This window comes from Chiloscyllium punctatum, chromosome 15 (genome assembly GCF_047496795.1).
Source record: "Chiloscyllium punctatum isolate Juve2018m chromosome 15, sChiPun1.3, whole genome shotgun sequence".
NCBI classification, from domain to species: Eukaryota; Metazoa; Chordata; class Chondrichthyes; order Orectolobiformes; family Hemiscylliidae; genus Chiloscyllium; species Chiloscyllium punctatum.
The window spans coordinates 71,465,303-71,492,867 of record NC_092753.1 but is presented as its reverse complement, the minus strand read 5'-3'; the positions used below and the strand labels follow the sequence as shown (position 1 = coordinate 71,492,867).

The following is a 27,565-nucleotide window of genomic DNA, read 5'->3' as shown; positions in this document are numbered from 1 at the left end:
GTACATATATATCAGTAATGTAGTCAGTAATTTGGTAATAGTCAGTCAGTGCTGTCAAAATGCTCTACATGCATTGTAAATTCAAACAGCTCAACTTCTAAATGGGACCTCTGTAACATATCTATAATGACATGATGTGTCTGCAATGGTCATGAATCTCAATTTATTCATTCATTATACCAAATTTCATTAGCATGGAATAGAAATATTTACATTCATATTTGCATTGTTAAAAGCCATTCTCTCCATTCCAAGTATTTGCCACTGGCTTGCATTTTATGCTAATTTGACAACGTCAAGAGGAAATGTTATTAACTCTGTTCCCAAGTTAATTGGATTTCCTGGATACAACAAATATTGGTAATTGAGGGGATTGGAATGCATATCTAGAAAGGAAAAGACCCTATTTTTGTCCATTTCCAACGTAATCTCAGGATGTTCTCACTGATAAATTGAATAACTTAAGAAAAGTAACAGAGAAGAAAATAGTGAGGTGTCTTGTACAGAAGCAGTTCACATACATTGGCACTGGCGTTGGATAGACATAAACAAAAACAAAAATCATCATTTCTGTGGACGATACAAAGATTGGTGAAGTTGCAGATAGTGAGGAGATTTGTCAAAGGATACAACAGGATTTAGGTCAGTTGGAGGCATGGGCAGAAAAATGGCAGATGGAGTTTAATCCGGACAAATTTGAGGTGATGCATTTTGGAACGTCAAGTACAGGTCCTTCACTGAAGGTGGCAGCACAGGTAGGAAAGGTAGTAAAAAAGGCCTATGGCATGCTTGCCTTCACTGGAAAGGCCATTGAGTATAAGGATAGACAAGTTATGCTGCAGCTTTATAGAACTTTAGTTAGGCCACACTTGGAACGTTGCTTTTGTTCCGGTCACCATGCTACCAGAAGGATGTGGATGCTTTGGACAGGGTACAGAAAAGGTTTACCAGGATGTTGCCTGGTGTACGGGATTTTAGCAATAAAGAAAGGTTGGATAGACTGGGATTGTTTTCACTGGAACACAAGAGGTTGAGGAGTGACCTAATATGAGTTTATAAGATTCCAGTCATGGGGATCTATCTTGCTGGCATGGAACATATGAGGCATTTTCCAAGGGTGCAGGGGGTCAATTACTAGGGAACACAGGTTCAAGGTGCGAGGAGGGAAGTTTAATACAGAGTATGAGGCCAGTCTTTCACACAAAGGGTGATGAGTGCCTGGAACGTGCTGTCAGAGGTGGTGGTGGAAGCAGACAATAGCAGCATTCAAGTAGCACTGAACGAATACATGAATAGGAAGGAAATAGGGGATATGGATCCTGTAAGTGAAGACAGTTGCTGTTGCTCAAGTAACCCAATTCCCAACGTCTAAAAGCCTATCCAGCAAAGATAACTAACACGTCAGGAGAAAGTGAGGACTGCAGATGCTGGAGATCAGAACTGAAAATGTGTTGCTGGAAAAGCGCAGCAGGTCAGGCAGCATCCAAGGAGCAGGAGAATGGATGTTTTGGGCATGAGCCCTTCTTCAGGATTCCTGAAGAAGGGCTCATGCCCGAAACGTCGATTCTCCTGCTCCTTGGATGCTGCCTGACCTGCTGCGCTTTTCCAGCAACACATTTTCAGCAGTAACTAACATGTCAGCAGTATTTTGGAATACTTTCAACTTGCCTGGTTAAGCGCAGCTCCAAGAGGTTCGAAACCTCCAAGACAAAGAGCCTGCTTGAGTAACACCCCATCCATCGTCTTAAACATTCACTCACTCACTGCTGCCCCACAATGTGTACCATCAGGAAGACACACTGCAGCAACTCAACAAGGCTACTTCAACAGCATCTTCCAAACTCAGGCGATATTAGTAGAATGAGGATAGTAAACGCATGGAAATACATAGACACATCATCCTGATTTGGAACTATCTTTTACTGTCACTGGGCTAAGATTCTCAACGCTCTCCTTAATAGCACTTCAGGTACACTTACACCATGAGAATGCCACTCACTTCTACCTTCTCAAGGATAACTGGGGATGGTCAATAACTGCTTGCATATTACTTGTATATTAACATTGCGATTCACGCTAGAAATGTCTATTGTTCAATAATTTCAGTTTGTAAAACTAATTAGAAATTCCTGATCTGTATACTTACAACAGTATTCTGCAAACATCTACAGTCAGTTTAAGGTTTGATAATAAGTACATCCCAAGACAATATGTTAGCATTTTCAGATGGTTCTTAAACCTGGTTCACTCAAAGCCCCTTCCACTTGCCTCACTGTTGGCAGTCTGCAGAACAGAGATTGCACTGACCATGTATTTCATTAACTGTGGAGGGCTCTGGACACCCAAATGTGAAAAAAAAATCATCTAGACTCCTACGCTGGAATTCAAACTTAACATGTCCGGTCCCTCAATTCCTTTAGAGACCTCCTTAAAACCCACTCCTTTAACCCAAGTTTTACAATCCCTTTTTTCTCCCAGCAGTTCTGTTCCCTTGCCATTCTACAAAAGGCCACTGAATGCCTTTCTATATATTGCAAGTTGTTTAATCATAGCCTTATCATTAATGTGTGCACACCATAATCTATTTTGTGGTAATCTAGCAACCCAACAACATTGGCTGGTGTTTCACCCAGCCCTGAAGAAGGGCTGCACCCGAAACATTGGCTTCTCCACCTCCTGATGCTGCCTGGCTTGCTGTGTTCTTCCAGCCTCCTGTTTGTCTACCTTGGATCCCAGTTTCTGCAGTTGTTTTTGTCTCTAACCGCCACTTATGTAGCAGCTTTCACATGGCTTTCCAAGACACTTCACAGAAACAATATCAAACAAAACTTAAGTCTGGGTCACATAAGGAGATTCAGACAGGCAAGTGCAAGGAGAGAGGAGTGCAAAGGTGACAAGGTCTACACAGACAGATTTCAGCCAAGGGCTTTGCAGAAGATGGCAATCCCATTTTAAACAGAGACCATTTCCAATGGATGACCAGCTCCCCATGATTTTCTGGAATGAAATGCTGACTATGTCCTGCTCTAAATTAACATTTAAGTTAAGCTCATACATATATGAGATAGATGTATTCAGTTCTGATAGTTCCCACCATCAGAAATTGAGTCCGCTGCAAAGTGGGTTGAGATCTAGGCTGTTAGAACAACCGGTTTTAAAAACCCAACCTTGAGATCCTTCCCTATAAACCTATCCTCCACACCAGCAAAATATAAAGGAACCAGACTCCAGGTGTCACTCTTTGCAGCCAGGCTCCCCACACAGAGTAAAGGCTAAGCGCTACCAGATAAAATAAGGAAAGCATGTGCCACAAGGCTCCCAACACCATGATGACCAACCTGAAACTTTTAATCGGTCTACATATAAAATCAATCGCTTCCAATGACAAGTTTCAGACAGTCAAGTTACCGGTTATTTTTTTCTCTTTCTTCAAGTCTATTTGTAGCCACTGTGGTTCATCAGTGTGAAATGCAGCCCAGGGTGAACCAGGTTTTTTCAGGCGAGCCTTTTCTGGTCCCCAAACGTGAAACTGTCCCGAAGGGTCATGCCATTGTAGTACAGAGGATGCATTAATTTGGCTATCGCCTATGACACCAGACTCCATTCCCAGGGTTCCATAGCAACCTATAGATCATAGAGCAAACATCTGAAATTATCAGACTGTTAACTGTCAAGTACATACAGAGAGTAAAACCACACAATTTAAAAAAAAAATAAAGTAAAGATCAGTAGCTTGCAGCGTATCAGGTGAGAATTTTTATTTTCAGTATTATCTGTTTCTTTTAATTTCATGATGAGACATGAGATTTAGGATGGTGGTGAGCTCCCTTCTTGAAGTGCTGGGAGCCATATAGCATTGGTATACCTGCAGTGTTTTTCGAGGTTGGTACAGAGAGTTTGTATTGAGCAACAATGATGGAATAGCGACAGCATTCTCTCTGAACTTTTAAAAATTAATTTGTGGAATGTGGGCGTCGCTGGCTAGCACTTTATTTCCTGCTCCTTGTTGCCCTTGAGCATGTGAAGGTGGTGGTGAGCTGCCTTCTGAAACACTGCAGTCCACTTTCTCTGGGTTGACCCCAGAAGGCAATCCTTTGATTGTTGGCCAGCACAGTGCTGACGGAAGAGGTTATCAGGCACCAAATATTAGCCTGTCCATCAGAGTCGGTTCACTAAGAGTAGAGCTTCTATGCTGCTAGATGCAATTCCATGAAGGAGATTTGTGCTGGTCTAGCTGTCGTCCTATATGATCCTCAAGATTTGAAGTTAGCATTGCTCTCAATGATCCTAATGCAGCAGAGGAAGGTGGTCAATTCACTCTTATTGACCAAGACTTCATGGACTTTGAGGCTTCTGTTATCAAAGACACACTGTCTTGTGCTGGACTTTTTCATCAATGGTACTTTCTTGAGAGAGGTGGCTAACAGGAAGTGCTGCACATACTCCAGTCACCTGTCCATGTGGATAGCACAGGGGAGGTCACTGGAGGACTCCCTTACCATTTTAAACATGTAGATGATGTTGAAAATGGTGTGAACATCTTTTGCAAATCCCGTGCAGAGTGATCCATCATCAAACAGTGATCTACAAATCAAAGGTTGTGGATGTTTGTGGGGGTGAGTTTGGCTTTTGCATGGCTGTAATCAAGATTGAAGAGCTTTCCATCAGTTTGATATTAAACACTGACAATGAGAGGCATGTCATCTTGGCTGGGTTGGACTATGACGTTCAGAGGAACAGAGGAATCTTGGTGTTCAAGTACATAGATCCCTCAAAAGTTGCCACCCAAGTGGATAGGGTTGTTAAGAAAGCACAAGCTATTTTAGCTTTCATTAATGGGGGATCGAGTTTAAGAGCCGAGAGGTTTTGCTACAGCTCTACAAGTCCCTGGTGAGACCACACTTGGAATATTGTGTCCAGTTCTGGTCGCCCCACTGTAGGAAAGATACAGACTTTGGAGAGGGTGCAAAGAAGGTTTACCAAGATGCTGCCTGGACTGGAGGGCTTGCCTTATGAAGAGAGGTTGACTAAGCTCGGACTTTTCTCTCTGGAGAGAAGGAGGGACCTGATCAAAGTATACAAGGTAATGAGAGGCATGGATAGAGTCAATCGCCAGAGACTTTTACCCAGGGCAGGATTTACTGGCACGAGAGGGTCATAGTTTTATGATAACAGGATAAAGGTATAGAGGGGTATAGAACCTTTACGCAAAGAGTTGTGAATGCATGGAATGGAAGAAGAGTCATTAGGGACATTTAAGCGACTGATGGACATGCACATGGACAGCAGTGAATTGAGGGGTGCATAGGTTAAGTTATTTTACTTTACATTAGGAATAATCCTTGGCACAACATCGTGGGCCAAAAGGCCTGTTCTGTGCTGTACTTTTCTACGTTCTGTGTTCTAGACAGTTGACAAACAAAGTGGTGCTGATCACACAGCCAGGTCTCATGCAAGGATGTGAAAGGTCTCAGTTTTAGATCTTCCACTCAGGGCAGTAGCTCTTATATCATCATGCTGACAGGATGGAGACAAATTTCAACAGGCAACCATAGAGCTGGAGGACAATTTATCTCCACATGACATTGACCACCCGAGCCTGAACATTGCTTAGGTCTTACTGCGCACTTCAGACCACTACAACATCAAAGTAATGACAACAAACTGAAGGCAATTAACAATGAACATCCCACTTCTAACCAGTACAGCACCTTGCTGCTAATTAAGTACCAGCTGATATTGTTGCTGATGACACTTGCAATCGCTTTGATGTCCAGCAACAACAAACACAGTAATCAGTAATCAACTTTGCTCCAGAACATCTCTGCCGAAGTTCCTCAAGGTAAATAATTCTAATCAACCAATTCAGAGATGTTATTACACACCTCTGGAACAGGTGGGACTTGAATCCAAGTCTCCCAGCTCAGAGGTAGGGGCACCATCACAGTGTCACAGGAGCCCTTAATTCCTTGGGGTAATGTCCCAGGACCAACCACCTTTAGCTGATTCAATAATCACATGGTCAGAACTGGGTATACTTGATGACTGCGCAATATTCAGCACCATTCACGATACCTCATACTTAAGTTGTTTGTGCCCGAATACAGCAAGGCTTGGACAATAACCTTGTTTAAGCTGACAAGGGGCAAATAGCATTTGTGTCAGTCAGGTGTCAGGCATTCTTGATGAAGGGCATCTGCCCGAAACGTTGATTCTCCTGCTCCTTGGATGCTGCCTGACCTGCCATGCTTTTCCAGCACCACAATCTCAACACAGGTGTCAGGCAATGACCATCTCCAACTAAATAGAACCTCTTGACATTTAGAAGCATGTTTAACTGCTCAATCATCCATATCAACATCCTGGGGGTTATGACTGACCAGAAGCTAGCCACAAAAAGTGTGTGATTTCTATACAAGTCAGAGGCTGGGCATTTCTGAGCGAGTAACTCACTTTGTCAATCCAGACACTGTCCACCATTTACATGGAACAAATAAGGAGTCTGATGGGCTATTATCTCTTTATCTGGATGGGTACACACCCAAAAACACTCAAGAAGCTCAATACCAACCAGGACAAAACATCCTGCATGATTGGCGTCCAATTCATCACATCTAACAGTCCTGTCCTTCATCACCAACACAGAGTGACTCACCAAATCTCCTTCAACAGCAACATGTTAGCCCTTAACCTCCACCACCTGGGACAAGGACAGATGCAATGGGCATACCATCACCAGCAAGTTTCCCCTTTCTGCTGCACTCCATTCTGAACTGCTGTTACTTCACTGTTCTTGGGTAAAAATCCTGGAACTCCATCCCAAACAGTATTTTAGGTGCCCCGACACACGCAAAAATTGTGGCAACACAAAAAAGCAGCTCGCTACTACCTTCTCCAGGGCAATTTTGGATTGGACAATAAATTGCGTTCCAAACAACAATGCCCACATTCCATTAGTTTATTATACGTTAAAGGCTGTGGAGTGATAATGGAGTGATAAATGGCCAAACTGAATTTGTCAAGCTTTTTATGAGTAATATACACCCGGCCGATGTTCCACACAATTGGCTAGATGCCAAAGTAATAGTTGTACTGGGACATCTTGGCTTGTGGTGCAGTAAATACGGGAGCACCAGTCTTCAGTTGTTGTCAGTGTCCATAGCCTTTGATAGCCGGTAGAATTGGCTGAAGAATGGCATCTGAGATGTTGGGAAATTCTGATCTTTGGTGACCTGTTACTAAACAATATACCCGATATGGCAGTACTTTATTTAGCCATAACAACGTTCAGTTCATAGTTTAGAGTAGGAAACATACAAATGTTTCCCACATCATCTAATTAAAATCCACTGTATCCTCTCCTCTGACATCTCACTAAACTAAGCCTTCAAATGACAACTGAACAGAAACAACTCAAATGTTGAATGCCTTTCAGGTGTGCTTTTGTTTTAGAAATTCCAAATTTTCACAGTATCTAGGAGAGGCCGTTATCCCAGCACCAGGTCGCTCTTTATTGTGCACAGTACATAGAATCTGACCAGTTAGTTCAGAGCCAGTGCCAAGAGTGGGGAGAATTCCCAAGACTCCTGTTTATATCTGTCAGCCAGGATTCCCTGACTGGGGTGGTTAACCTGGGCCAATCAAGAAACTCATACTCCATGAGGTCCACCTGGCCAACTTCATTCCAATCACTACACACAGAAGGGGAGGATTTGATTTGATTGAACACAAGAAACAGTGGCAAGAATAGACCATGCAGCTCCTCAAATTTCCTCTGCCTTTCAAAACAATCATGGTCTACCTTCTGCCTCAACTCCTTTTCACTGCTCAAACCCAATATTTCTTGATCTCCACCAAGGCCTAAAATGTAGCTTCACCTTAAATGAGTCTAACAATGGAGCATCCATAACCTTACTTCCAACATCTACCACCTGTTCAGTGGAGACATTTTTTCTCACCTCAATCCCAAATGACCCCACCCATGTTCTAGACTCTCTAGCATGGGAAAACAACCCCTTCATGCTCATCCTGCCAAGCCTTTTCAGAATCCTGCGAGCAGCATTTGATCAAGTACTGACCCAGAAAGACTTGAATGTTTGCAGACCTTTGTTCTGAGTCAGCTAATCCCAGCTGAGGAAGTTGTTACAACATTTTAATTGGCCTCTGTTTTCCAGTGCTGCAGAGTGGGAAAGAAATATTTGTCAGCTTCCAACCACTTTGTTGGAAGATGTATATATGTGATGGCAAAATCGAGTGGGGCTGTTACGCCTGATTGGTTCCAGATACACTGGAGGCTTATTGATGTAAAATGGCTATTAACATAAGGGTGGCCCCAACCTTTGGAACTGTATCCAGCATGTGTTATGGATTCTTGGAGCGAACGGAGGAAAATGGGAATATTACACCCGTAAATATAGATGAGTGCATTGGAACCAAGGCGTACTATGTCAACAGGCAGTAGGAGCAATTTGCAAAGACATTAATGTTACTTGAGTGTTGTATTTAGGAACTGGGAGACACTTAATACTGAAGGTAACATGCAAACAAAGTCACTGTAGACATCCTTGGCTGAATACTCACCATTGGTCTTGAACGTGAACAGACTAGCTGATAATGGCCCACTGTAAAATTAAAGAAACTAATAGATTAAATTATAAGTACTGTGAAGGACAATTCCTCAGAATTTATCATTTTACACATTCTGACAAAGCTACCAAATGTTAATTATACTGTGTTAAAATAATTCCATTACTTTTCTATAGAATATTTAAGAAATTATATACATAAAGGAAATGACATCTCACAGGTCTGTCAGAATAACAGAGGTATCAATAAGTAAAAGATGCACAATGTTGTTTCCAGGCAGCAGTTATTGGCAGAAATAGTTAAGAAAAGTCTCTAGTGGTGATGTTCAGCATACAACTGGAAGGTAAAACTCCAATAGCTGTGCTAACTAATGGAGGAAAGGTACTGGAGGAAGATAATGTGAATTATATTGCCAACCATATCACAGAGGTTCAAGCAGGACAGATATATCACAATCATACACTCTCCCAATATTTAAGAGTGGGGTTGGGGCCAGTTTTGCCCAGCTCCACATATTGTGCAGATTTAACATTACAGCACAGGTCTTTTATCCCGATATCATTAGGTTCCCACATGGTAGGGCGTGGCTACCTGCTGTGGGGACAGCATTCCACAGGCTGGATTGTGAGAGTGTGTAAGCAAGGTTTGGGGAGGAGCTGAACTCCAAGCACAGACAGGAGTAGTGTTTCGAAATGCACTGTTAAGCAGGATTTCTTCTTTCATGTTTCTTTTCAAATCAAGTGCTGTAAACTTGGGGCAGAGCTGCTAGGTTCAGAGCAGACAATGTAGCTAGCTTTGTTTTATTTAATATGCAGACAAGAGCACACAGATCCAGGGTTTGCAGGTTGTTTCTCAGTTGGTGAACTGGGATTTCAAAGGAAGATCCAGCCTAAACGGCTGCAAAAGCTTGAGTTCTCTCTTTTCTGCTTTCAAGTTTCTTTTCCTTTCTCCTGGTCTGGAGATCAAATGTGGGAGATTTTGCGGAATTTGCCTTTACCAAGGGTGTTTATAGGATGTAGCTACATTGGAACAGCTAATCAGTAGTAGTTAATATATACATTACTTTGTTAAGCATTTTGAATGTGTTATACCTTACAGTTAAGCCACTTTGTTCAATTTCTGTAATTTAACTGCAGTGTAGGAATAAAGAGTGCTTTGCTTAAAGCCTAGTAGTTTGACCAAGTGAATTGCATCTGGAACACAACACCTTACACTAAAGAAAGAAAAAATTAAGGGTCAAAGCTACCTGCTTGTCTTGTTTGAGGTGGTTTGGTCTGGTCGATAACAAAAGGCAAGGAAGAAGTATTTAGTGAGCCATGAAGCAGCACTCTTACTATAGTACTCTTAGTCCACAAGAAACAGGGTTCATTCTGGAAGTTCATCTAAATCTGAGGCAGGAGCTTCATTAAGATATTTAAGAGTCCTATGTGGAAATAGTTTGGTTATATGACCCAAAAATGGGTGGACCAGGTTTCACACTTTCAAAATATTCGATTTCACTTTACCTGAATCCATATATTTTGGGTAAATGAGATGGAAGCTATGGTTTTGATGCAAGGTTATATTTAAAGCCTTAACCTTTCTCCTGCAGGTGTTGATCAAACTACTGTGCGTTTCTGACTATTCTCATTTTTATTCAGCTGACCAACATTCACATTTTATTCTTCTATTTATCTCAGCTTTGTAGTTCCCAATTTCAGCGACACTGTCGCAATGAAGTATCAGGCTAAAGATTAATTAACCTCTGTCTCCCGCCACTTTCATGAAAGAAACTGGAAATAATGAGTAAATCAAACGCAAAGCTTTCAGCAAGGCTGAATTTGCACAAGTGTTGTGCAGTCGGGATTGTTTTGCCTTTTCAGTTGCATGAACCAATGCCAACAAAGGAGGAGGAGGTGGCGCAATGGGGGATTTTCAAAAGGAAGCTAACATGAAACTGTGGACCGTGAATAATCACATTTAGAGTTTCTTCAGAAGATGTATTTATCACTCCTCCAAATCTCATAAACAAATGGTCACAGCATTAAATACTTTTCTCCCCTCCCCCTCAATGATGAGCTTACAGTTTTGAGGAGACATTATTTGCAAGAGTGCTTTCATAGTACGGAATGCCTTTACTCATGACAACATTGATCCGGCCACCCAGGAAGTTTGACACGACACCAGCATGAACAGCAGCCATACACAGCAAGGACGACTGCAAAAGAAATGACACTAAATAGTTACAAAATCAAATAACACTTCAAGGAGCCAAATCATGTCTGTTTTCACTTTTCTTTTCAAAGACAGTTTTTGTTTTACTTTCAACTGATTGATTGCTATGGTTAAGGTCAAGAGTTCAAACTTGAAGCAGTTCACTGGGTATTCAGGTTTAAGAAAGGAAATCAAGCTTTTTGTTTTCGTCAGAAGATAACAAATTTAAGAAGTATGTTACCAGGATAGACTTTTGACAGCAAGATCGAATTCTGATCACTTTCCCCAATTTTCCACTGAAACTGCAGTGTGACCTCACTAACTGTGTGTAATGTTTACCAACATATGTGGTGAGAAGCAGGTATTTACATTGATTCACCATGGCTTCTATCAATGTTCCACTGAATTCAAGATGGGGAATCCTGAAAGGTTCTATTATCTTCTTCTGATTTTCAAAAATGATTGTGTACTTCAATTGTTAACCATTACTTTGGTGTTGAGCTGACAGTAAAAGAACTTTTAATGGTTGATAATTTTTCCACTTATGAACAACTGTATATTTTTACACATTAATATATAGCTTTTGACTGCACAATTGATGGAAGAGTACTCTAGCACATCCAGCTTTCTTGGTATGACTGTCTTTTACACCAGGGAGCTGCTCAGACTTTCCTACCTCAAGCTTAGAACTGCAATTCTTTCAAAATAAACTTGCATACCCTAATGGGAAGTTGTGGACAGAGAAATAAGTGTACCTACAATTGTACCTGGCCTACAAACAGGTTAGTTGTTTGCCTCCAACTGAAGTCTCAAACTTCTAGGTCCATAGTTGTATGCCAGTCTGAGGTAAGTTTCTTTTAAAATATATTTTCTAATCAAGCTGTCCAGTGATTCTATTGCAGACCTATGGAGCCTTGGACCTGGGTCTCTTGGTCTAAAATGTTTTAACTGTTCTCTCACTGATTAACTGTGGAGAGTGCCTTAACACAATGTAGGAGCAGAATAGCTTCACTTACACTGGTTGGTAAGTGGTGACAATAGGGATTCACATTTATTCAAAACACTCTGGAAAATTATGAGAAATAGAACTACAGGAGTAATATGGAGCTAATAACTACAGGAAGTCCTAATGAAGGGCTTATGCCTGAAATCTCAATTCTCCTGTTCCTTGGATGCTGCTTGACCTGCTGTTTTTCCAGCACCACACTCTCCAGCATCTACAGACTCACTTTCTCCTACAAGAATAATATTGTGCACATATTTCTGATGGATCAATAATGAATTATGAAAATAAACAACTGAAGATCAAGGGAGTCACAATAAAATAAGCAGAATTCATTCTAAAGGGTTGTAATATTGTTTAGCGTCAAGGTAAGCACTAGTTTGTTTAAAGGAATCCATGAAAACATGGAACATTATATACTGGAACCCAATTAAACACAGATTTCTTAATTTCTGCTCATATTTACATTCTGCAGACAATGAAACTGTCCTGACAAAATCAACAGAATATGTAGGGAACCTGGCAACCTCACAATTCATACTGAGATAAGGCAAAGGGGCAAATGCACACTAATTTCTATCAGGATTAACGGGGGATCACCAGATTTGTTGAATTTTTGTAAAATGCCAGGACAGAAAGAACATGCTTCATTTCCTTGGATTCTCTTAATTCAAGTGAGAAATTACAGATGCAGTCAGAAATCTAGACATTTGGATGGCATTTGTGTATCTATATTTAGCACTTTACCTGCAACCTCCCCTACCCCCACCTCCATTCCTGAAGAAGGGTTATACCCAAAATGTTGACTTCGCCATGTCCTGATGCTGCCTGCTGTCTCTTCCAGCCTACTTTGGATTCCAACACTGCAGGGTTTTTTTTAAAAATGTATTTTAAGAGCAATCAAGGTTGCCTATTTTAAAATTCATTAAGCGACCATATGATATAGATGCACTAATGGACCATTCAATACAATCATGGCTGATCTGCTTGTGTCTTGAATTGCACATTTCCATCCACCCTAATATCCTTCGATTTCCTTACCGAACAAGAGTCTACCTCCACTTTAAAATATTCAATGATCCAGCCTCCATCATCTTCTTGGGCAGAGTTGCAAAGTTGCAAAATCCTCCAAGAAAAAAAATCTCCTCATCACCACTGTGAAAATCTTAATTTATTAGACTCATCCTTTTCTTGGCTCATTCACAAAAGGAAACATTCTTTCCACGTCCAACCTTTCAAGAATGCTCAGGATCTATCTTTCTTCAATCAAGTCACCCCCTTGTCCTTCTGAATCGCCGTATCATCAAGTATCATCTGTCCCACCTTTCTTTACAAGGCAATCTGCTCATTCCAGGTAAAAAAACCAAAAAGAACCATAGATGCCGTAAATCAGAGACTCTAACAGAATTGCCGGAAAAGCTCAGCAGGTACAGCAGCATCTCTGCAGAGAATCAGAGTCAAGGTTTCGGATCAGGTGACCCTTCCTCAGAACATAATGCTGGGTCACTTGACCTGAAATGTTAACTCTGATTCTCTCCACAGATGCTGCCACTTCTGCGGAGCTTTTCTAACAATTTCTATTTGTGCTCATTCCAGCTATCAATTGAGTAGATTTCCTCTAAACTATTTCGCAATGTGTTTATATCCTGCCATAAGTAAGGAAACCAAAACTGCACAGAGATGTGATTGCGCCAATCCCTTGAACAACTGAAGTATAACATCCTTACTTTTACTGAATTTCTGTCAAGCTCAAATGACCCTTAATTATTTGCTTACAAATGGTACCCAGCTGCCAGTCTTGGGATCTGCCCACCCTCAATTATGGGGATGAACGCAAGGGTGGAATATGATGATAGTGGATAAGCTGCCCCACCTACTTCATTTGCACACCCCCCACCCAGTCCTATAAACACTTGGAGGTGGTACACAATATCCAGACTACTGGAACTGTGAAAATCATTGGAACTGTTGATAGGACTTTCCAAACGTTTCAGGAAAATCTGTCAAATCTGTGAAGATATTTAAAATTCCTGCCATTCAAACCTGTGAAAATAATTGTCTAAAGTTTTTAAAAACAAATCATTGCTTGCTATTTCATTCTGTCTGCTGGCTTAAGTCTATCTACTTTGGATCCCAACATCTGTAGAGTTTTAAAAAATCTATTTTAAAAGCAACTAATGTTTTAAAAGCTGTCATTTTATCGACCCTTGTGTTCGTCCCCATAATAAAGGGTAGGCAGATCCCAAGAAATAGTGCAATATGACTGATTACACAACCCTTCATTATCAACGCTTGCCATTTCAGTTTGATTGGCAAGTCAAAATAATTACAGATTCTGACAGAAAAGGCCTTGAATTACAGTGTATACAGTCATTGGGATTTATAGTTGAAGGTATTTAAATGGAATTATTATTATTATGACATGAGTTTTCATTCGGCATTAGAGACTGAGAACTTCATAAAACTTCATTACAGCACAGGTCCATGATAGATACTGAGTGATTCGGCAAGTTACGTTTAAGGTCACACAGTATATGCGTGTGTGTTGGAGCATTGTGGCATAGATGGGCATGAAGGGTACAGGGCTCTCCAAGGGATAGACAGCACAAGTTGGCATTGATGGAGCATGAGTAATGTGAGACGCTTTGAGGGCTGGAGGGATGTTTAGTTGTTTATTGCTTTTTAAACAAAGTTACGAAGCGTTAAGACAGGCCATCTGACAACACACCTCTGCACTAATTCTGAGGGTGACTTCCAGAAACATCCCAACCAACTCCACACCCAATCCTGGAATGAAATGCCAATTTCCAGGGCATTTTCTTCTGGGTTACATTTACAGAGCCAGGAGACAACAGGGCATGGTGGCCCCAATCTGGGAGCAAAAGTTCAGCCCTATCTTCTCTTGTTTCCTGGGAACTGGTATTTGTTTGACATCTTCCAGCTGCTCTGAAGCAGTGACAGTGTCACCAGCTACTTGACATTAGCATTAATAACACCATGAAAAAATGTAAGCCACAGTGCATCTCTGACAGATTTCCACAAACCACCATCTGCAAAAACATTTTCAAACTAAGTTGAATGAGTGCATTGGGCCTTACCACTGGAATGACTGAAACAGGGTCTGCTCAGAATCCTGCATGTGTGGGTGTCTGACCACAAATCACGAGTCAGTGCAGTATCAGGCAATGTGTAATCACTTTATCTAATAAGAGACCACAACTGGAATAAATGAGCACTGAATTGAAGTGAATAAAGCTAGGATGTGGAATGTACAATATTGCATTTTCCACTTGAAAGTGACCCATTCGTCAATTGCGAAGTGTTGGTTTCAGCTGGTTCTGCTGTATTTAGTGTCTGCTTCCCGATCAGTCTCCCCACAAAAATGTTCTTTCCAAAAATGGTCACAAGACAATTTCTTCAAAAGAAGATTATGGAATTCTACATGCAATTTTTTTTTTAAATGTAACATTACCATTGCAAGGTTTTAGTTGGGTAACTTTTATGAAACATAAGAACATAAGATGTAAGAGCAGAAATCGGCTCATTGAGTCTACCCCACCATTCACTGAGATCGTGGCTGATCTGATGGCTCAACTTTCCTGGTTTTCTCCATAAACAGTGCTGCCTGGGAGTGTCCACATTACAGAAGAGGTGGTGCTGAAAGTCTTAAAATGCATTAAGGTAGATAAATCCCTGGAACCTGAAGTGTCTCCCAGGACTTTGTGGGAGGCTAGGGAGGAAATTGCAGGGCATCTAGCAGAGATATTTGTATCATCAACAGCCATGGGTTAACTGCCCAAAAAGTGAAGGGTGGTTAATGTTGTGCCACTATTTAAGAAAGGGTGCAGGGAAATGACTGGGAACTACAGACCAATGAGCCAAACATCCATGGTGGGTATGTTGTTTGAGGGGATTCTGCAAGACAGGATCTACAGACATTGAGAGGAAAAGATTCATTTGGGATAATCAGCTTGGCTTTGTGCGTGGGAAACCCAGTGTCTCATTAAATTGATTTGAGTTTTTTGACGGGGTGACAAAGAAAGTAGATGAAGGCAGTGTGGTTGATGTTTTCTACATAGACTTTAGCAAGGCCTTTGACAAGGTACGGCATGGTAGGTTATTGAAGAAGGAGAGCTGGCCAATTAGCTACAAAATTGGCTGATGATAGAAGGCAGAGGGTGCTGGTAGAGGGTTCCTTTTCAGACTGGAGGTCTGTAACCAGCGGTGTGCCATAGGGATTGGTGCTGGGTCCACTATTATTCATCATTTATATAAATGATTTTGATGACTATCTAGGAGGTATGGTTAGTAAGTTGGATGATATAGTGGGCAGTGAAGGTTAGCTGGGAATGCAATGAGACCTTGATCAACTGGGCCAGTGGGCTGACGAATGGCAGATGGAGTTTAGATTAGATTCCCTACCGTGTGGAAACAGGCCCTTCGGCCCAACAGGTCCACACTGATCCTCCAAACGGCAACTCACCCAGACCCATTTCCCTCTGACTAATACACGGCCAATGCACTTGGTCTGCATTTTTTTTTTGGATTGTGGGAGGAAACCAGAGCACCCGGAGGAAACCCATGCAAACACGGGGAGAATATGCAAACTCCACACAGACAGTTGCCCGAGGCTGGAGTCAAACGTGGATACCTGGCGCTGTGAGGCAGCAGTGCTAACCATTGAGCCACCATGCCGTTATTTAATTTAGATAAGTGAGAGGCACTGTATTTTGGTAAGCGAATCCAGAGCAGGACTTAGACAGTCAATGGGAGGGTCCTGGCGATTGTTATAGAACAAAGAGATCTCGAGATACAGCTTCGTAGCTCCTTGAAAATGGAGTCACGGGTATGCAGGACAGTCAAGGCGGCTTTCAGCATGCTAGCTTTCATCAGTCAGAGCACTGAGCATAGGAGATGGGACACTTTGTTGCAGCTGTACAAGATGTTGGTGAGGCCACATTTGGGGTATAGTGTGCAATTCTGGTCACCCTACTAGAGAAAGGATATTATTAAACTTGAAATAGTGCAGAAAAGATCTATTGGGATGCTATCTGGACTGGGAGGTTCGAGTTTATGGAGAGGTTGGAGAGGGTGGGACTTTTTTCACTGGAGCATCGGAGAGTGAGGGGTGACCTGACAGAGGTATATATGATCATAAGAGGTATAGATAAGGTGACAGCTTTTGCCCATGGCAGGGGAATCTAAAACTAGAGGGCATAGGTTTAAGGTGAGAGGGGAGAGACCCAATAGAGTCTATGGGGGCAATTTTGTCACACAGAGGGTGGAGAGTGTCTGGACTAGACTGCCAGAGGTAGTGGTGGAAGCGAGTACAATTTTGTCATTCAAGAAACATTTAGACAGGTTCATGGATGGGACAGATCGATATGGAGGGATATGGACCATATGCAGGGAAATGTGACTAGTTTAAATTCTGGAAACCAGACAGCATGGGCAAGTTGGGCTGAATGGTCTGTTTCCATGCTATAGACTCTATGAGCATTAATTCCCTTACTGATTAAATATCTGTCCAGTTCAGCCTTGAATATACTTAATGAAAATTAAGGTTTGGGGTAGATAAACAGCCAAAACTGCCTTGCTGTTGTCAGAAACCTGTCCAGAGGCACTTTAATATAGATGTGTTTTCTGATGAAAGGTGGCACTGGCTTCATCAATAAATATAAATTGTGGCCTTATTATGTAATTAGGACATCAGTTTGAACTGGATATCATTGGAGGTCAACCTGCAGAGGAGGGTAAAAGGACTCTGATGACTGGATTGTGTGGGTGGGTGTGTTTGCAGTTGGTTAGTTCAGATGTGAAGATGGGGTAGTTTACCATTACAATTTAAGCTCGTCCCCCATTTCTTCGAGGAGGTACGCATGCCCCATTGTCACGCATTAACATATCTTTCCCTAGCTATGGTAATTCAACCTCAAATGATAATCGATACGCAGCTTTAATATATCTACCTAATAGAAAAGATGAATGCTAAAATTATGAAGAGGAGCAGAGAGGGCTGCGAGTTCACTACACAAGGATTTCAATGTGGCAGGACAAGTTGAGAAGACTGTTCATAAAGTATAAGGATCCTCAAAAATTATTAACAGGGAACTATTTTTCTGCAGCAAGTCATTAAGATCTGAAATGCACTGCTTGGAAAGATGACAGAAGTAATTAGTAACTTTCAAATATATTAGATATATACTCACGAAGGAGGAATTTTCAGAGTAACTGGGAGAGACAGAAAAGTGGGACTGGCTGATCATCTCTTTTAAAAAATTCAACGGCTTCCTTCTGTACTGTGAGATAATTGTCAGTTCTCTTTGAAAAGTAACCCACTGCATGTGAAGCACTTTGAACATTTCAATATGATGAGGAGTTAGATAAATACAAGTTATTTGAACTATACCCAGGCTTAGCCTGGTCAGTATCTAAGGAGTTAAATCGTCAGACTGTCTTGACATAGGGATCCACGACCTGCAGTGCAATTAATAACGCCGTGTAGTGCAGTCCATCACTGTGGAGGAGAGGCCCCAACATATTCCTGCTAGAAATGCACTTTCCATTGGCTGAGGAGTGACCCTCAATTATCCGAAAGTCAGTAATTTGTCTCAGTCAGCAGCTGCAGGAAGTTGTAGGAGGTGAAAGGGCTCGTGGGAGTGGGTGTAGGGACAATGAGAGGAAGAGACAAGCACAGTGCAGGAGGGCAGAAGTTTAAATCAATTTTACTTATTTGATTTCACTTTTGAAGGCTTGAGGAATTTTAATTCTTTTTCCCAAAGTTTTATCCGTGTTTTTTTTTGTTTGACTCATTCTCAAAAATCAGTACCACTAAATGAATTCAGTGGGGGGTATTCCACAAAGCCTTTGAATAAACAAGTTTAATCCAAATCTCATTACTGGTTTCATATTTCCTTAACCTTTGTGTTCTCTTTGGTATTCAATGAAATCAACCCGATGAGTCCACTTTGTGGAATGCATGTAGTCAGCACTCTGTAAAGCTAAAGAGCGAAGTGGCTGGGTGCACTCTGTGCCCTCTGTTCCACTTATTCCTGCAGATTGTTTCTGTGTAAACTCTAAAGCAAGACCCGGTAAACCTCATCAAGTGAATATTTCTGCATAGTTGAAAGAAGTTTCCCAACAGCTAAGCTTGGCACCAACTAACAGTGCTGTGGGTACATCTAACTCTAGACCAATTCATCGTGAAGTCTGTGATCTCCAGCAGGGAATTACCGAATATCTTTCCCGCAGCTGAGTGATCGCAACTCACTGTAGTACAGACTAAACTCCAGACCCTCCCATTATCAAACAAAAAAACATCAGTTCAAATATGCTTTTCAATCTATGAATCTTACATAAAGAACAATGTTAGAATTCCCTCTCATTCTAGCTAATTGGAAAAAAAAAGGATTTTCATTTATATGCAACTTTTCATAATCTCAAGATGTCCCCAAGAGTTTTATCATCAATTAAGTGCTTTTTCCCTAAGCAGAGTAACAAATGGTTGGTGTCAAAGGCTTGCCTGCCACAACCTGGAACATTTCTTAATGCTTAATTACCAAAGCAATGTGTCAAAGGAATTTATGGGAAAGACTGTCATCATACATTGTGCTTGTTCTGTAGTATCATGCGTTTTAAAAAATACTGTACATCAAGAAATTAACACAATCGTACATGCACTTTCATGAAAAATTAATTTTGTTGAGACACGTTTGTGGTTTAATGTATAATGTAGAGACTCATGTTAGATTTAAATACAACTAGAACAGCATTTATTTAACAATACCATTTTTGTTACCACAAAGCAAAACTATGACAAAAGTACCACTTTCACCCAGGCTTTGTTTTAAAATACTGTTAATACTTTCACATCAGTCAAGATCTAAGCAACACTTTGTGATCATTTCACCAAAAATAAGCCTACTAACTACACCTTGCCTTCCTCCTTGAATAGACTGGTATCAGAATAAGTTAGAGAATATACAATCCAATAGGGGTATCTTGCAGAAAGGTACCAGAGGGTCCGTATGTTGAAAGACGCATATGTTGCTTGCCAACATTCCAAACCCACACAAACTGTTATCTTCCACTACACAGTAAAATGGTAACTTTTCAATTATACATCAAACTGTAAAAACATTCAGGTTTAGTTTAATGGTGTCATTTGATGCTCTCAACAGTCCTCTGATATTGGAACATAGAACAGTATAGCATAGCACAGACCCTTCAAACCTCAATGTTGTGCTGATCTTTTATCCTGCTTGAAGATCAAACTAATCTACATACCCTTCACTGTACTATCTTCCATGTGCTTATCCAAGAGGCGTTTAAACGTCCCTAATGCATCTGACTCTACTGCTACTGCCGGCAGTGCATGACATGCACCAACTATTCTGTGTAAAGAAACTACCTTCCTCCAATTACCTTAAAATTATGCTGCCTCATGATGGCCATTTCCCCAGTGGGAAAAGTCTCTGACTATTCACTCTATCTATGGCTCTCATCATCTTATACATCCTTCTTCACTCTAATGAGAAAAGCCCGAGCTCCCTCAACCTTTCTTCAAATAACATGCCCGGCAGTCCAGGCAGCATCCTGTTAAGTCTCCTCTGCACCCACTCTACAGCTCCCACATCTTTCCGATAATGAGGTGACCAGAACTGAACACAATATTCCAAGAATGGTTGAATCAGGGCTCTATAGAGCTGCAGCATAACCTCGTGGCTCTTAAACTCAATTCCCCTGCTAATGAAAGCCTTCTCAACAACTTTATCAACTTGGGTGGCAACTTTGAGGGAATCTATGGACATGGTTCCCAAGATCCCTCTGTTCCTCCATACTGCCGAGAATCCTGCCTCCCCGTACCCTGCATTCAAATTTGACCTTCCAAAGTGAGTCACTTCACATTTTTCCAGGTTGACTTCCATCTGCCACTTCTCAGCCCAGCTCTGCATCCTGTCAATGTCCCATTACAACCTAAAATAGCCTCCATACTATCCACAACGTCACCACCCTTTATGTCTTCGGCAAACTTACTAACCTACCCTTCCACTTTCTCATCCAAGTCATTTATAAAAATCACAAAGAGCAGAAGTTCTATAAGTAATCCCTGCAGAACACCACTGGTCACCAAGTTCTAGGCAGAATACTTTTCATCTACCACCACCCTATGTCTTCTATGGGCCAGCTAATTCTGTATCTAGACAGCCAGCTTTCCCTGTATCCCATGCCTCCTTATTTCCTGAATGAGCCTACCATGGGGAACCTTATCAAATGCTTTGCTAAAATCCATGTGCAGCAAATCTACTCCTCTACCTTTATCAATGTGTTTTGTCATATCCTCTAAGAATTCAATAAGATTTGTGAGGCATGATCTTCCCCTCACAAAGCTATGCTGATTATCTCTAATCAAACAATGGTTTTCCAGATAATCATAAATCCTGTCTCCGAGAATCCTCTCCAATACTTTGTCCACCACAGACGAAAGACTGACTGACTTGTAATTCCTAGGACTATTCCTATTCTCCTTTTTGAACAAGTGAATAACATTTGTCATTCTCCAAACATCTGCCACTACTCCAGCGGATAGTGAGGATGCAAAGATCATTGCCAAAGGTGCAACAATCTCTTCCCTTGCTTCCTATAGTAACCTAGAGTATATCTTGTCTGGCCCAGCAGATTTACCTGTGCTTGTTTTTCAACATTTTCAGCACAACTTCCTTCCTAACATCAACCTGTTTAAGCATATCAGTCTGTTTCATGCTGTCCCTCTCAGTAATAAATACTGAAGCAAAGTATTCATTAAGGACCTCCTCTACCTTCTCCGACTCCAGACGCTAGTTCCCTTCGCTATCCCAGATCAGCCCTACCCTCACTCTGACCATCCTCTTTTTCTTCACAAAAGTATAGAATGCCTTGGGATTTTCCTTAATCCTACCTGCTAAAGCTTTATCATGCCCCTTTCTAGCTCTCCTAAGTCCATTCTTCAGTTCCTTCCTGGCTACCTTGTAACCCTCTTGAGCCCTGTTTGATCCTTGCCTCCTCAACCTTAAGTAAGCTTCCTTCTTCCTCTAGCCTAGATGTTCCACGTCCCTTGTCACCTAAAGGTCTTTCAACCTACCATCCTTTCCTTGCCTCAGTGGGACAAACCTGTCCAGCACAATCAGCAGATGCTTCCTAAACGTTGTCCAAATTTCTGTTGTGCCTTTGCAAGAACATCTGTTCCCAATTTAGGTGCCTCACTTCCTGCCTAATTGCATTGTAATTCCCCCTTCCCCAATTAAATACTTTCCCATACCATCTGCTCCCATCTCTCTACGAGTATAGTAAAGGTCAGGGAGTTGCGATCACTATCACCAAAATGCTCACCCACCAAGAGTTCTGAAACCTGGCATGGTTCGTTGCCAAGCACCAAATCCAATATTGCCTCCCCTCTAGTCTGCCTGTCTACATATTCTTAAGGTGTGAGGAGAAAGTTTTAAAAAGGACATGAGGGGCAACCTTTGTTTTTTAAAGCACACAGTGTGGTTCACCAGAGGAAGTGGTGGTTACAGGTACAGTCACAACATTTAAAAGACATTTGGATAAGTACATAAATAGCAAGATTTTGGAGGAATATGGGCCAAACACAAGCAAGTGGGATTAGTTTAATTTGGTATAGACTACTTGGACCAAACAGTCTGTTTGTGTTTCCATGCTGTAAGACTCTATGTCAGGTATTGTTTCTGAGAGCTGATAGTCAAATACTAACACTTGTTCACCAAGACTTGGATTTCAACAGTCTAGCAAGAAAAGGTTGGTCTTCACCATGTGTGGTTTTCAACAAAAAAGTTTTACATCCTAATTTAAAACTTAAAAGTTGGGAAATTGGCTTGGAGGATATTTTATTTTAATGCCAAGGCTGGAGGGAAAGGGAAGCATCCTTATCCTGGACTACTTAATGGAATAAGAGAAGTTACTATTTAACAAAACTGAAATGCTTCAAATAATTTGTCATCTTAAAAATATTAACTCTACTTCCAGAAATTCTATTTGGAGCTGAATACATAAAATGGTTGCATTGAGTGAATGCTTGTAAACTTCTAACCATTTTGAAGTACACTACATGAACTATTCTACTATTGTCAGGCTCCAACCCATAAAACATTTTATTTTGATATGCTCTCCAACTAGACTATGTAATGTAATTACATTTAAAATACACTGTTTGTACATGCATAACCTCCCAAAGCAGCTCAGGCAATACATTATTTTTGAAAGGTTGTCACTGCTGTTATAAAGATTAATGTGGCAGCTGCCTTGCACTTAGTAAGATCCCACAAACATCAATGAACAAATGGTCAAATGTAGCTTATGTCAAGAGCTGCTGGCTAATCAGAGACCATTAATTCTGCTGAGCAGCAGCACCACTGAGGACATAGTGAAGCCATGGAACATTGTTGGATTCCAAGAAATGGGTGAATGAGGGCAGGACAGTGCTCACTGGAAACAAAGGCCAGTAGCAAGGACTGGAGTTGGCTCTTAGCAGGCCCCACCCTTGAGATGCTGGGCCTCTTGATAATGCATTAAATACTTTTTAATCTACTTCTGAACCTGCAAGGACTGTTACACAGGCTTGCTTGTCATGTTTCTCTCAAGCCCCAAGTTCCCCACTTAAAGGCTCCAACTGACGATGGGAAGGAAAACCTGCAGAATCCTCACTCACTACCCTCTTGCTAGATGAAATACCCTTTGCTGAAATCAAGGCGGGTCAGAATTCAATTCTGCAGAGATAAAGCAACTCGAGGAAGAGGTGAAACCTTTAAATTATGATGGTATTGGTAAAATGGAGATCTGTGGAATCTTTCTGGATGGATGCAAGAAAGTGGGTCAAAGTGATCTATATTGTGAGCTTGTGAAGTATTTCTTCCTTTTTAATTTGGACTAAATGGAGATGAAGTAAAGAATGATAAATTGTAAAAATGCCAATAGCATACTGATTCTCTGAAATGTTCTATCAGACAAAGTGTAACCATGTTTCTCAGTGATTGCAACTCTGAAAGTTGTATTCTATTATTCATAATATGGAGAAGTCAAACATGCCTTAAAAGAGGTAATTAAGTAGAACAGACGGGAGTGATATATTAGTGAGAATTATGCCCCATAAGACTAACAAATGCAATTTGTAAAGCCACAGATAACGGAAGTCAACCTCAGATAACAAATTGTAAAAACTGGGTGACATCTAAATTCTTACAATATTCATCAAATTAGCTGTGGTGCACATCAGTCCGCATAAAGTACATCATAATTAAAGACTTTCATTAGGCTAATACTCAACAACATGTTTTCTGTCTGTCAATCTCTCTCTACTTACATCACGATAGCCATGAGGGATGGTTCCTGAAATGTCACCAAAAGGGGTCAAGCATCCTGCAGGACAATACTTGCTGGAAATAAGAAACAAAGTCAGTCAAGTTGTGAATATAACCTACTCTGTTAGTGTGTTAAGGACAAAGAGTCAAGGAGGTAACAGTGACTGAGCGCAAGTTTAACATAATCAGAAAAAAAAGGGTAGATCAGAAAATTATTCTTTATGGAGGCGAGTCAAAATATAAAAACCACCTTTACAAATTATTGCTTCAGTAGAATAAATAAGCATTCCTAACTGACAGTTATTTTAAACAAACTGCATATTGCAGAGTTTGCACAGTGTAGCTCAAAATGAGGAAAACCTCAACAAAGAGTTGAAATACAAGAGAGCCTGTTTCTGTGCCAAAATGTTACAGTCCTGAAGCAGCTGCTGGGAACCCTACTGCGAGTTCACGGATACCCCTGTATTTTCCAAAGCCACAAAATCTGTCAGTGTAACACAGCTGGCACAGTTATATACTGATACCCAGGTCAGTACAAATTTTGAGCAGTGCTCCATTACCTCAAGTTTAGGTTTCAGCTTTTATAACAAGGGGACACAACTCTAACCTGGAGAAATGCCTCCTAGTGCCTCTAGACATCAGGTTCCTAAAGTTCTGCACCTCTGGGGGCTTGCTCATCTGACATCTTTGTCTGATGAAGACCAACTGATTGAGATTGATTGCTATGATTAGTCAATAACTCTTGTTGTATCATGCAACAGTAACCATTGGTAGAAGGTGAACAAAAACCCAATTTGCTTCCATCCAACACTGCTCCTATGAGGTAGCTGCAAAGGCAAGTGTTCTCTGTAGTTCAGGAGGGATCAAGAATTAATGTCAAGTCTATGCAATCCACACTAAGACAAATGGATCTCTCTCTGATTACTCCTCTGTAACTTCTCATCCTTAAGGTCAACAAGGATGAATTCCAGAGAAATGCTTGCACGACTTCAGGTTGCTGAAAGTGAATTTTGCATTCCTCTGAAATGCATTGCTGTAAAAGTAAAAGCAATAAAAGTAGTAAAAATAAAAACAAACTTTCCAAAAGTCTAAAACAAAGGTACGACACATGTATGTTTAAAATTGTTTCATAAGCCAGCTTCAAGAAATTCGAAAGTGGAAGTTGAAAGGTCCTTTTGCTCTGACTAGCTTATAGGGCCCTTTAGCAGTTTCTACACACTTCTAAAGTAAACAGTAGAATATTGCAAGTTGGTCCAATTTTGCTAATTCTTGCTGCCTTTATGGAACTCTTGCAGACCAGGAATGAGGATCCAATGTTCTGAGCACAGCCTAATGCAAAATAACTGAGTGGCACAAAGTCAGCACACAGGTCGAACTGCAGATTGGAATTGCAAACATCAAACTTCATATATATCATATCAAACATAATCTGTTGGTAACAATGATCTTCCTGGCGTGAATTCATTAGAATTTGAACCATGAACACATTTCAGTAGTAACTTAGCAACTTGGATATCAGTAAAAGATAATAAGAGAAAGAGAATATTAGAAAGCTATACAAAATGACACTGAAACTAAGGCCTTAAATATTATTACTGCCCATGTGTTAATCGAGCACATAAATAAATCATCCTGCTTAGTGTTCTCTATCCTCGCCAAGTCAGAGAATAGTGCTTTTGAACCATCACTGCATAATATGATTAAACACCGATGCATGATTTCCTCTTTCTCCTTGAGAAAGCCCAAGTCCTCTCATCTCACAACTTGAGTTAGTGTCCAACAGTAGCAACATCTTTGTGCAACACAATATGTCTTGTACTGTCTGATGCATCAACCTGTTCAGAAATAAGGCTTAAAAACACACACACACACACACAAGGGTGGGACACAGTAGATCAAAACAGGGAGATTGAGGGAGCTAGGATAGGTGGATACTTACAAGAATAAGTCTAATAGGCTAGGAGACTGCGGAAACTTATTCTTGAAAGTAATGGTGACATTCATTGCCAGAGTTACAGCTTGATGCAGAAACCATACAACCATTTTGATAGGTGCAAAGGAAAATAAAATACAGGATATGGCACAGAGGAGGCCAATGAGATTGGAAATTACTGCTCACAAAGATGATAAACACCTACCAAGCATCCTTTTATTGTACTATAAGTCTCTGCAATTAGTGAACATTTTGTTAATAATACTTTGGACTTCATTTATCTTGGATCAAACTTGATTTTCTCTGTTAAAAGGCAATAGTATTGTGTTTTAGGAAAAGGAAACTCTATTCAGATTAAAATCCTGCACTCGATACAGAAAACATGAAGGAAACCCTTTCACAGCTTCAAAGTGTCCTTTGTTCACTTCACTAAAACAAATTCTAAACCTAAGGTGTTTGAATCCTCACCTGAACTCAGGCTCTGTAAAGTGGCTCCCTTTGTCCAAACAAGTAATTAAATCTGTAGAGAAAAGTTGAGAGTGAATTAGGCCAATACCAATCAAAAAGATAGACATTACAAATAATTGACAGACAGGTTTGATCTTGCACACTTTTACCAGTTTTGGACCTGGAGCTGTTTTTCTCATCCACTTTGATAAATTGGAATCAGACTCCACAGAAACTAAGCATAAGACGGAGGAGCCAAAGTAGGCTATGTGGCTCATTGATTGATCATGACTGACCTGATAACTCTCTGCTCAGTTTCCTGCCTTATCCACATGCCTCTATTCCCTTACTGATTAAACAGCTATCTCCACCTTCAGTACATTTGATAACATGGCCTTGACAACCCTTCATGCTAAAGATTTCCATATTCACTACCCTATGAGAACAGAAATTCCTCCTCAACTTTGTTTTAAAATGGTTAATTATGCCCTCTGTTCCCAATCCCTCTGACAAGTGGACATAAACCTTTCTGCATCTACGCAATCATGCCCCTGAAGACTCTCGTGTGTTCTGGATGTAGGTTTGCTCGCTGAGTGGAAAGATTAGTTTCCAGCTCAGCGAGCAAACCCACATCCAGAACTTCAACCTGAACTACAAATCTTCTCAAAAAAAATCTTATATATTTCAATAAGGTCTCCACTCATTTTTCAAACCTCTAAAGATTCCAAGTCTAACCTACTCAAACTCTCCCTTGAGCAAAAATGAACTCCATACTCAGAATCACAGCTAGTGAAACCTCCCTAAACTGCCTCAATGTCAGTATGTTGTTCCTTAGATAAAAGGCCCAAAACTGTTCACAGTATTCTAGCTGTCGTCTGACTAGTGCCTTGTGTAGTTTCAGCAAAATCTTTCCCCTTTTTAAAAAAAATTCCATTCTCTTTGAAATAAAAGCCAATAGCCCATATACCATCTCTATTACCCAATGAACTAGAATGCTACCTTTCTCTGATTCATGCACAAAGACTGCCAAATCACTCTCTGCAGCTTTCC

The 27,565-nt window shown here is 40.8% G+C and overlaps 1 protein-coding gene across 1 annotated transcript in view; it reads right to left on the bottom strand.

Annotated features, from left to right (window-relative positions):
- dcbld2 (discoidin, CUB and LCCL domain containing 2) overlaps positions 1-27,565 on the bottom strand; it is a 124,607-nt gene that overhangs the window by 20,014 nt on the left and 77,028 nt on the right. The window contains exons 4-8 of the mRNA XM_072585428.1: positions 26,537-26,588; positions 24,138-24,210; positions 10,650-10,783; positions 8,581-8,621; positions 3,409-3,624 (exon numbers count right to left, since the gene is read on the bottom strand). Of these exons, the coding sequence (XP_072441529.1) occupies positions 3,409-3,624; positions 8,581-8,621; positions 10,650-10,783; positions 24,138-24,210; positions 26,537-26,588 (516 nt within the window). The remainder of the gene's footprint in view (positions 1-3,408; positions 3,625-8,580; positions 8,622-10,649; positions 10,784-24,137; positions 24,211-26,536; positions 26,589-27,565) is intronic.